The sequence below is a fragment of the Homarus americanus genome, unplaced genomic scaffold (assembly GCF_018991925.1).
Source record: "Homarus americanus isolate GMGI-L3 unplaced genomic scaffold, GMGI_Hamer_2.0 scaffold25013, whole genome shotgun sequence".
Classification (NCBI taxonomy): Eukaryota; Metazoa; Arthropoda; class Malacostraca; order Decapoda; family Nephropidae; genus Homarus; species Homarus americanus.
The window spans coordinates 8318513-8329523 of record NW_024722158.1 but is presented as its reverse complement, the minus strand read 5'-3'; the positions used below and the strand labels follow the sequence as shown (position 1 = coordinate 8329523).

General features: G+C 56.2%; 4 protein-coding genes across 4 annotated transcripts in view; all 4 read right to left on the bottom strand.

Annotated features, from left to right (window-relative positions):
* Positions 1-1424, bottom strand: part of LOC121862035 (collagen alpha-1(I) chain-like) — a 3479-nt gene extending 2055 nt beyond the window's left edge. Inside the window, exons 1-2 of the mRNA XM_042359966.1 lie at positions 1174-1424; positions 109-1083 (exon numbers count right to left, since the gene is read on the bottom strand). Coding sequence (XP_042215900.1) covers positions 109-1083; positions 1174-1424 — 1226 coding nt within the window. The remainder of the gene's footprint in view (positions 1-108; positions 1084-1173) is intronic.
* A 368-nt stretch (positions 1425-1792) lies between these two features.
* LOC121862034 (basic salivary proline-rich protein 3-like) lies at positions 1793-2173 on the bottom strand. Its single transcript, XM_042359965.1, has one exon. It carries the CDS (start codon positions 2171-2173, stop codon positions 1793-1795), a length of 381 nt encoding a protein of 126 aa, XP_042215899.1.
* A 490-nt stretch (positions 2174-2663) lies between these two features.
* Positions 2664-3356, bottom strand: LOC121862033 (translation initiation factor IF-2-like). Its single transcript, XM_042359964.1, has one exon. It carries the CDS (start codon positions 3354-3356, stop codon positions 2664-2666), a length of 693 nt encoding a protein of 230 aa, XP_042215898.1.
* On the bottom strand, positions 3353-5297 carry LOC121862032 (basic salivary proline-rich protein 2-like). The gene is made up of 3 exons (XM_042359963.1): positions 5121-5297; positions 4251-5003; positions 3353-3874 (listed from the first exon to the last, which is right to left on the bottom strand). Exons 1-3 carry the CDS (start codon positions 5295-5297, stop codon positions 3353-3355), a joined length of 1452 nt encoding a protein of 483 aa, XP_042215897.1.
* Between the last annotated feature and the right edge of the window lie 5714 nt (positions 5298-11011).

Sequence of the window (11011 nt, the reverse complement as noted above, 5' to 3'; positions counted from 1 at the left end):
CCCTGGGGGCGCCGCAGTCATTGTCAGGGACCCTGTGAGCACCTCTGTCCATGGGAGATCCTCTTGTGGTGCCAGCGCCTCTGGCAGGGCCCATGAGGGCGTCACTACGTCTTACAGGGCCCGTTGAAGCTCTGCTGTCCCTGGCGGGGGCCCTGTGGGCGCCACGGCCTCTGGCAATGCCCTGGGAGAGCACCTGAGGGCGCGATCACCCTTGGCAGGGTTCCTGGGGACGCTACAGCCCCTGACAAGGTCCCTGGGGACGTCACTTTCCTGGCTAGGGCCCTGGGAGAGACGATATCTTTGGTAGGCACCCTGGGGGCGCCACCACCCCTGGGATGGATTTTTTGGGCGCAGTTGTCCAAGGGAGAACCCCTGGTGGCACCAGCGCCTCTAGCAGTGCCCCTGAGGTCGTTATTACACCAATCAGGGCCCCTGTTAGCTCTGCTGTGCCTAGCAGGCCCCCTAGGGGTACTAGCGCTCCTGGCAGGTCCCCTGGGGGCGTTACCGCCCCTAACATTGCCCTTGGGGGCGCAGCCGTCCCCTTGAGAGACCCGTGTAGGCGCTGTCGTCCCTGAGTGAGCACCTGGCGGAGCCGCTAGGGGCGCAAGAGAACCTGGGAGAGTCCCTTGGGGAGCCAGAGTCCCTGGCAGGGCCTCCGGGGGTGCTGCCACCATTGGGAGGGCCCCTGGGTGCGCCACCACCCATGACAAACCACCTGGGGTGCTGCCACTGTCCCCGTGAGATCCCCTGAGGGCGCCAGCTCCCCTGGGAAAGTCCCTGGAGAACTCCACCGCCCCGACAGGGCCCCCGTGGGACCCACTGCTCTTGGCAGGGCTCCTAGGGGCGCCACCACCCCCAGCAGGACCCCTGGGCGCGCTGGCGTCCCTGAGTGAGCCCTTGGTAGTGTACCTGGGGTGCACCAACGCCCATAGCCTTTCCCTGGGGGCGATGCTGTCCCTGTCCCTGGCAGGGCCCCTGAGGGCACCAGCAACCTTGGGAGGGCCCCTGAAGGCGCCGACATCTCTGGGAGGGCACCTGTGGGCGCCGTTGTCCCTAGGAGAGCACCTGGGGGCGTCACCGTCCCTGGGATGGATTTTTTGGGCGCAGATGTCCCTGAGAGAACCCTTGGTGGCACCAGCGCCCCTAGCATTCCCCCTGAGGTCGTCATTTCACCAATTAGGGCCCCTGTTAGCTCTGCTGTGCCTAGCAGGTCCCCTGGGGGTACTAGCGCTCCTGGCAGGTCCCATGGGGGCGCTACCGCCCCTAACATTGCCCTTGGGGGCGCCGCCGTCCCCTTGAGAGACCCGTGTAGGCGCTGTCGTCCCTGAGTGAGCCTTTGGCGGAGCCGCTAGGGGCGCAAGAGAACCTGGGAGAGTCCCTGTGGGCCCCAGAGTCCCTGGCAGGGCCCCCGGGGGTGCAGCCATCATTGGGAGGGCCCCTGGGTGCGACACCACCCATTACAAACCACCTGGGGGTTGCCGCTGTCCCTGTGAGATCCCCCGAGGGCGTCAGCTCCCCTGGGAAAGACCCTGGGGGACGCCACCGCCCTGACAGGGCCCCCGCGGGACCCACCGCTCTTGGCAAGGGTCCCTGGTGGCGCCGCCGCCCTGGGAGGGCCCCTGGGAGCGTTAGACCTGTAGGGCCCCTATTTGCAGTACTTTTTGCGCTATTTAGAACTCTGGGAGATGCAACGTTAAATACTGTAAACACACCGCCCATCACATTCCAGTATCATCGCATCCAACAGACTAACATAAGTTGTGGTATTTTGCTGACTCTTTGCTCTCGTCTCCTATTGCGGGCCTATAGGACTGCTACTGTCCCTGGGAGAGTTCCTTGGGGCGCCGCCGTCTCTGGAAGAGCATCTGGGGATGCCAGCAATCCTGGCAGGGCCCCGGAGGGCGCCGCTGTCCCCGGGAGGGCCCTTGGAAGCGCTGTTGTTCCTGGGAGAGCCCTCAGGGGCGCCACCAACCCTGGCAGTGTCCCTCTGGGTGTCACCGCTCTGGCACGGCCCATGGGAGCTCTGTTGTCCCTGGCAGGGCCTGGGAGATCGACTGGGGGCGCCACCGCACCTGGGAGAGGACTTGGGAGCGCCGCCGTCCCTGGGAGAGCCCTTGGGGAAGCCAGCGACCCCTAGGGGCGCAACCTCCACTGGCGGGGCACCTGGGGACATCACCGGCCTGGCTGGACCCCTGGGAGCTCTGTTGTCCTTGGCAGGGCCCCTTGGGGGCTCCACGGTCGCTGTTAGGGCCCCTGAGAAACTCCCTTGGGGTGCTAGCAACCATGGGAGTACCTTGGAGTGCGGCTGTCCATGGGAGGGCCCCTGAGGGCGCCGTTGTCTCTAGGAGAGCACCTGGGGGCGTCACCGTCCCTGGGAAAGCCCCTGGAGGCGCCAACGCCAGCGGCAGGACCCCTGGGGGCGTCACCGTCACTGAGAGAGCCCCTGGGGGTGCCTTTGTCCCTGGGAGAGCACCTGGCGGCGTCGCCGTTCCTGGGAGAGACCCTTGGGGCGCCACCGCCCCTGGAAGGATCCTTGGGGACGCGACCGCCCTGACAGGTCCTCTGGGAGACCCATCGCCCTCTTTAGGGCCCTGGGGGCACCACCTCCCCTAGCAGGTCCCCTGGGAGCGTCCCTGGGGTCGTCGGCGTCCCAAAGAGAGCCTCTAGTAGTAGTTAGATGGCGGACCCACCGCCCTTGCCAGGGTCCCTGTGGGCGCCACCACCCTGACAGGTCCTCTGGAAGACCCACCGCCCTCTGCAGGAGCCCTGGGGGCGCCACCTCCCCTAGCAGGTTCCCTGGCAGGGCCCCTGAGGGCGCCACCGCCTCTGACAGGGTACCTGGTGGTGCCGCCGTCCCTTGTAGGGCCTTTGGGGGCGAAGATGTCTCTGGGAGAGCCCCTGGTGGCGCCAGCACCCCTGGGAGAGACCCTGGGGGCGCCACCGCCCCTGGAAGGATTCCTGGAGACGCCACTGCCCTGACAGGGCCTCTGGGGGTCCCTCCGCCCTTTGTAGGTCCCCGGAGGTGCCTGGGAGCGCCAGCGTCCCTGATAGAGCCCCTGGTAGTGTACCTGGGCACCAACGCCCATAGCCGGGCCTGGGGTTGCCACTACCCCTGGCAGGGCCACTGGTGGAGCCTTTGTCTCTGGGAAGGCCCCTGGCTGCGCGCCGCCCCTGACAGGGACCCTGAGGGCTTCTTCGTCCCTGGTAAGGCCCTGAGGGGCCCCTGGAGGCGCCGACATCCCTGGGAAGGCACCTGTGGGCGCCGTTGTCCCTAGGAGAGCACCTGGGGGCGTCACCGTTCTTGGGAGAAGCCTGGGGGCACCAACGCCTGGGGCCCCTGGGGGCGTCACCGTCATTGAGAGGGCCCCTGGGAGAACACCTGGGGGCGCCGCCGGACAGAGATTGGTAGTGTACCTGGGTGCACCAACGCCCATAACTGGTCCTTGGGGACGCATCCGCCCATGGCAGAACCCCTGGGGGCGCCACCGTCCCTGACAGGGCACCTGGGGGAGCCATCGTTCTTGGGTGGACTTTTTGGGGCGCAGTTCTCCCTGGAAGAGCTTTTGGTGGCGCCACCGTCCCTGGCAGGGCCCCTAGGGTAGCCACCGTCCCTGACAGGACACCTGAGGGCGCCGCCGTCCCTGGGAGGAATTTTTTGGGCGCAGTTATCCCTGGGAAAGCCCCTGGTGGCAACAGCGCCCCTTGCAGGGCCCCTGTGGTCGTCACTACCCCCAGGCAGGGCCCCTGGAAGCTCCGCTGTCCTTCGCAGGTCCCCTAGGGGCACCAGCGCTCCTGGCAGGTCTCCTGGGGTCGCTACCGCCCCTAGCAGGGCCTCTAGGAGCACTGCCGTCCCTAAGAGCCCCTGGCAGGGCCCCTAGGGGCGTTGCCGTCTCTAAGAGCCCCTGGCAGGGCTCTTCGGGGCGTCACCGCGCCTGAGAGAGTCCCTGGGGGTGCCACTGTCTTTGGGAGATTCCCTGGGGGCGCTTCCTACCCTGGGACTGCCCCTGGGGGCGCAACCGCACCTGGGAGGTTGCCTGGCGACGCCGCCGCCACTGGAAGGGTCCCTGGTGGCGCCGCCGCCCTGGGAGGGCCCATGGGAGCGCTAGACCTGTAGGGTCCCTATTTGCAGTACCTTTTACGCTATTTAGAACTCTGGGAGATGCAACGTTAAATACTGTAAACACACCGCCCATCACATTCCAGTATCATCGCATCCAACAGACAAACATAAGTTGTGGTATTTTGCTGACTCTCTGCTCTCTTCTCCTATTGGCTGTAATTTCTTGGGTTAAAAGAATAGTGCCGCCGTCCTTAGGAGGGCCTCTGGGAGCTCCGCTGTCCCTGGAAGAGTCCGTCAGGGCGCTGGCGTCCCTCCAAGAGCCCCTGGGGACGTCAGCGTCCCTGACAGGACCATTGGGAGCGCCGCCGTCCCTGGGACGGCCCCTGGGGGCACTGTCGTCCCTGGGAGGACCTCTGGGAGACCCGCTGTCCCTGGGAGGGCCCCTGGGATCACCGTTGTCCATCGGAGAGCCTTGGGGCGCCGCCGTTCCTGGGAGAACCCATGGGGGCGCCAGCGCCCATAGTAGGGCCCGTGGGGGCGTTGCCGTCCCTGGGAGCGTCACTGTCCCTGGGAGAGTCCGTGGGGGCGCCAGCGCCCCTGACAGGACCCCTCGGAACGCTAGTGCCCCTGACAGGACCCCTGGGAAAGCCAGTGTCCCTGGCAGGGCCACTGGGAGAGCCCTGGGGGCGCCTCCAGCCATGGCAAGGCCCCTTGGGGCGTAGCCGTCCTTGCGAGGGCTCCTGGGGGCGCCGCCGTCCCTGGCAGGGTCCCTGGGATTACTGCCGTCCCTGGGATAAGCCCTGTGGGTGCCAGCACCCGGGACATGACCCCTGGGGGCGCTACCGCACTTGGTTTTGCCGTCGACCCTGGGAAGACCCCTGGAGATGCCCCTGTCTGTGGGGGTTTCTGGAGGGCGCCTCCCTTCCTGGTTTTGCCGTCGCCCCTGGAAGGGTCACTGTGAGAGTCGCTAGGGGCGGTGCCCTGGGGGTTTCGCCACTCTTGGGAGGGTTCCTGGGGCCGCCCCCGCCCCTGGTTTTGCTTTCGCCCCTGGAAAGGTCACGGTGAGGGTCCCTGGGGGGCGCCGCCGCCTTTGAGACGGGCCCTGGGGAGTCGCCGCCCCTGAGAGGGTCCCTGGCGGCCCCGCCGCCTTTGGAAGTGTGCTTGGGGGCGCCACCGCCCCTGAGAGGATTTCTGGGGGCGCCGCCGCCCCTGGGAGGGTCCCAAAGAGGACATACATGCCTTACAGCCCTGGCCTCCTTGGGACACACACACATGCCCTCCAGCCCTGACCTCCAGGGGGATACACACACATGCCCTATAGCCCTGACCTCCTGGTGAACACACACATGCCCTACAGCCCCGACCCCCTGGGGGACACACAGATAGATAGATATTTTATTGACCACAAACTATGAATACAAAGTTTACACTAAAATTTTACATAAAATGGTCCAAATGCAAATGCTTTAAAACACCAAACATTAATAAAAGTTCACTGATTCAACCAGTAACACAAAACACAGAGGAAAACCAGGAGTAAATAAAGTAAAAAAAAACAAAAAACTACAAGTAAAATAGATTAAAACATACAAAATAATTGTGGATAATGGTGTGTCCCTGTGACTTGTAACTATATACAGGAAGTATTCGATGAACTGCACGACAAACAGTTTCATAATCCGTTCTTTCAGATAGCAAATTTACAAAAGTTGAAATACTATATTGATGGTGTATATCTATTGTTCGGGGCACTCTTCAACAACATGAACACAGTCTCTCTTCAATAGGCAGACGGCCCCTGCCTCTTCTGTTCCAGCGCCCCTCCTCTACAGTGAGGAAATGGGCACTAACTCTCATTCGTGTCCACGATACTCGTTCTAGCTCATTCACCTTTATCTTTGTATTATAGATTGCATGATCATCAAAATTTGGATTGATAGTCTTGTATAATTGTACTCTACTTGCGTCTGAGTTTGACAGTTTCTGTTTCAGAGTGTGTAAGGCTATTTGAACATCATCAATACCATTAAATAAAAGATCGCGTTCATATCCTGACGTGGGCGTATTAATACAACATTAATAGTATGGGCAAGTGGATCGTCTACCATTTCACTTCTTCCCGTCCATATCCTCGAGAAAAATTTACGCTGCTTAGCTATTATGGGGGCACGTAACGGAGTATAACCAACTTCCACCATGCATAAATCATTGTTGGCCGTTTCCCTGACACCCAATAACTGTTTAATACACCACATATAAAGTTTATTCACAGGCGTAATGTCACCATTTAACCATGATTCACAACCATGTAACAAGGCGGACATCAATGCTGCATGAAATAACGTATTTCTTGTTTACAAATGCAACAAACTTAAGTGTATGACACATCTTAGCATGTACATGAACTTTAATTGCTGTTGATATTGTCTCGTCAGAAGTAAATGGGCTGCCCAAATACATGTACTGGTCACACGGTTCCACCATCAACAACCAATGCTTGTTTATCAGCCTTACTGCCATTGACAGTATCGCGAAAAACTTTGTCTTACATATGTTAATTTTCTTACCATGAAAAATACAATATTGGTTAAGTAATTTTATTGTATTTACCATGCCATATCTGGTCGTTGACAGCAGCACCGTGCCATCCTTGAGGACAAGCACATGCTCTACAGCCCTGACCTCCTGGGGGACACACATGCCCCACAGCCCTGACTTCCCTGGGGGACACACACACACACACACACACACACACGACGTGTTCTACAGCTCTGACCTCCTGGGGGATACACACATGCCCCACAGCCCTGACCCCCTGGGGGACACACACACACACACACACACCCTACAGCCCTGACCTCCCAGGGTACACACACACACACATGCCCTACAGCCCTGACCTCCTGGGGAACACTCGCACACACACTGACCCGTAGACCCTAGACTCCTAGAGGGTCAATTATTGTTATTATTGTCAAACATTTCTCTCGTCATGGTCATACCCCCCCTCCCCCCCCCATGTTTCTCAACGGATCTACGCGATTCGCGCGGGACGCCTAAAATGATAAGGAAACCAGAAAAGCCCTGAGAATTCACATCCCCAAACAGTCCCCACCACCCTCCTCCCCAACACTCCCCCACCACCTCCTCCCCAAACACCCTCCTTCATCACCCTCCTCCCCCCAAACACTAACTACGTAATGGACGAGTGGAAGGTTCTGGGTAAACACAAGAACTACACTCTGCCACGTTCGTAGAGTAATATCGGTATATATGATTTGTATTAAAAGTTTAAAGTCCTGCTATAATAGTCGATATGAATTTGTCTAGAAACAGGGCCGCCATTTGCAATGAAGTCACTAATTTCAAACTCGTCGCTGCAGCAGTAGGTACTGTAGTAGAAAGGAAGGCTTCTTCAGACCCCAAATGCCACGTTCAAATAAGTTTTAAGGGTGTTTTTTTATGGCCTAAGTCATGGACGTTTCGTAAGTGAAAAAATGTGCCGTGAAAAGCAACTTCAGACATAGGTTGGATGCAGGGGCGATTCTACGGGGGGGCCATGGCCCCCCCAGATTTTGGGCTGGCCCCTGGGTTGGCCCCTCCACTTTTTATTCTCAAAATTGTAATTCCAAAAACATTCCCAAAACCAGGAAGTGAGTCAAGTGACTCAGGCAATGGGTGCGCCGCGCAGCACGCCAGATGCAGGCATGGGTGAGGTGAGGTCACTGAGGTGAGGTGAGGCCCGGAGGGCAGGAATTGGGAGGGTACAGATATGCGGGGTGGGGTCACATCACGGTGTATATAAACAAACTGCCTTGTCGTTGATGAACATTACCACTATGTATTTCCACTGAGGAGGGTGACAGACTGATAGTAATTGTCGATTTTGTCGCCGAAACTACCCAGAAGAAATATTTCGTCTGCCACAGTGCCACTGTGGGTTTTTCTACTTGCTAAGTGAGGTGTGTTTAGAGAGAACATGCGAGTAATTTTTTAACTATAGGAGTAATATTACATTCAGTCAATCTCAATCATTCAGTTCAAGTGGCTGTAGTTGAGCTGAGCTGTACAGTATAAGGACAGTCCATCAGTTATATTATTGCAAAATGTAGGCCTAAAGCATTCTTATGACATATTATGTCATAAGAATATATAATTAATATGTCATGAGAATGCTTTAGGCCTACATTTTGTAATGATATAATTGATGGACCGTACTGATTTACCTTATACTGTACAGCTCAGCTCAGCTACAGCCACTTGATTGACTTGAACTGAATGATTGACTGATTGTAATATTACTCCATACTCTTATAGTTAAAAAATTATCTATATTAATGAAATAAGGTACAAGAATTGCATTAAAATAAGAAACCGAGTGTCAGTTGCATCTCACCAAGTCACCAGTGATAGGGTAACCTACACGCATATTCCGCAATTGTTTATCTGTGATCAGGGATCACTGATCAGTAAGTACTGTATTTGCAAATGACTGAAGTTATCATAATTTATAATTCATTGTAATAATGACGCAAATAATATTTAACTAGAGAAGCACGCTAACACGCTTGTATATTATGCTACGACGGATAGGTCGCAGCCTCGCAGGTTACGGACTTATGGTACTGTGGGGTTCAGGATGTTTGGTTCACACTCAGGATGGGGTGGAGAAAGGAAACTCACAATGTGCTCTCTATATACATGTTGTATTGGATGTACAATGCAGCTTGGTGCTGGGAAGGCAGCATGGTTACAAGCGTGATGTAGAGAGAGCTGGTTGGTGAGGATGCTCAGAGAAGGACAGCTTGTGGGTCGCCATGCTCGCCGGCGGGAGCGAGGACCGCCAGGCAGGCGGAGGAGGAGCGAGGGCCTCCAGGCAGCGGCGGAGGAGGTGTTGCTGGCTGGTTGGTGTGGGTAGAAAGAGAGAGATCACCACGAAGTCAGGTCTTAAATAGCGGGGGTTGGCGTGGCTTAGTAGTTGACCCCCGCTCCGTGGGCGGCGCTGGTTGACCTAGACCACGAGGCATACACAGGGGAATTCGTGGGGTCGGCTATGCAGCGATAAACGCCGTTTGTAGGGGAAAAATCCACTACAATACTCCCTTCTTCCCTCCAGGCGGTGTAGGAGACTTGTTGTCTGCAGGGTTGCATGGCACATGTGAGGCAGAACGGGCGGTGCATGCCTCATGTGAGACAACGGCGATGGTGTGGATGAGCAGGTCGCTAGAGACAACTGTCTAGATACACAATATCTGTGGGAGAAGAGAGGGAGAAAAAGGGTGTGTGGAGGCGATGAACGTTGTGCTTCCCTCACGGCAGGTACAGAGTCGTCAGATGCGCCTGCTGGGGTGTGTGGGCCTGGGTCAGGAGCAGGGGCTGCGTCAGCAGAAGCGGATGAGGGCTCGTGACAGCAGCTGGGTCCACGACAGCAGCAGGGTGCAGGACATTAGCAGGGAGTACCTGAGGGAGAAAAGAGGGGTGTGTGGGTCCGCACTCAGGAACAGAGGCCGCATCAGGGGCGGCAGGGGTTACTGTTGGGCCGGGGGCGGCGTCTGAGGCAGGACAGGTGTGCTGGGGTCGGTAGGACATGGTGCTTGGGGCAGGAAGAGGAGCTGGTGTGTGCTTAGAGAAGCAGTGCTGCTCTAGGGTGTCTAACCTGCGGTGTAGTAACAGTAGTTGTAGAGCCGGTGAGAGCTTCTTCTGTGTGGATAAGCCAGTCTTCCATGTTGCTTGAAGACTGAGAGCGTGATCAGTTTCTCCTCTATCCTGTGTGAGTGCGAATCTCCGGGAGTCACCATTTGTGGGGTATGGGTTGTTTGGTTCACACTCAGGATGGGGTGGAGAAAGGAAACTCACAATGTGCTCTCTATATACATATTGTATTGGATGTACAATGCAGCTTGGTGCTGGGAAGGCAGCATGGTTACAAGCGTGATGTAGAGAGAGCTGGTTGGTGAGGACGCTCAGAGAAGGACAGCTTGTGGGTCGCCATGCTCGCCAGCGGGAGAGAGGACCGCCAGGCAGGCAGAGGAGGAGCGAGGGCCGCCAGGCAGCGGCGGAGGAGGTGTTGCTGGCTGGTTGGTGTGGGTAGAAAGAGAGAGATCACCACGAGGTCAGGTCTTAAATAGCGGGGGTTGGCGTGGCTTAGTAGTTGACCCCCGCTCCGTGGGCGGCGCTGGTTGACCTAGACCACGAGGCATACACAGGGGAATTCGTGGGGTCGGCTATGCAGCGATAAACAGCGTTTGTAGGGGAGAAATCCACTACAGTACCATTTCTACGATTATCTTGAATAATTTATCATGCAAGTTGTACACAGGTTTGGTTTTGTCCCCCCCAACATTTACCTTGGCCCCAAAGTCCCCCACTTAATCCAAGGCTAAACGCCACTGGTTGGATGGATATATGAGCAATAGGGGTTGGGTGTAAATGGGATTGCCCAGTATGGGCCAATAGACCCACTACAGTTTCCTACATTCTAATGTTCTTTTTAACAAAAAAAAAAAAAATTCCCATGTTCACATCAGCTCAGCTGTCTTGTATTCCTACGGTAGACTTTCTAATTTTTTCATTGCATTTACAGAGTATATCAGTATTAGATGGAGATACGAGTAAATTTAGAAGTAGTGACAGTGTCTGGACTTTGTTTTGAGAATGCCTGGTGCTAGGTAAACATGACAACATAGTGCTGTTATTGTTTTGATGAATTGCTTATGAGCCACTCGGATATATCATCATTTATATTAATTAATGGGTAAAATTTTACTGGTAAATTTGCATTGTCACACCGTTCACTTTTAGCAAGTAAAAAATATATTTTTCTAGTGTATTTGTGTGTGTTTAGACCGAATATGACCTTCATTTTTGGCGGAAATCAGCCTTTTTTTTGCGATTTTTTGTTGTTTGACTTTTTCCGAAACAAAAAGTGGCTAAGCGACCGAACCTAATCTA

Bases quoted from the DNA above. Each gene is read 5' to 3' on its own strand.
- LOC121862033 (XM_042359964.1), bottom strand. From the start codon at position 3,356: ATGACGGTGACGCCCCCAGGGGCCCCAGGCGTTGGTGCCCCCAGGCTT.
- LOC121862032 (XM_042359963.1), bottom strand. From the start codon at position 5,297: ATGTATGTCCTCTTTGGGACCCTCCCAGGGGCGGCGGCGCCCCCAGAA. The intron at 5,004-5,120 runs GTGACCTTTCCA...TGACCCTTCCAG, and splicing joins GCCCCCCAGGGACCCTCACC to GGGCGACGGCAAAACCAGGA. The intron at 3,875-4,250 runs GTCAGCAAAATA...CAACGCCCCTAG, and splicing joins ATAGGAGAAGAGAGCAGAGA to GGGCCCTGCCAGGGGCTCTT.
- LOC121862034 (XM_042359965.1), bottom strand. From the start codon at position 2,173: ATGTCCCCAGGTGCCCCGCCAGTGGAGGTTGCGCCCCTAGGGGTCGCT.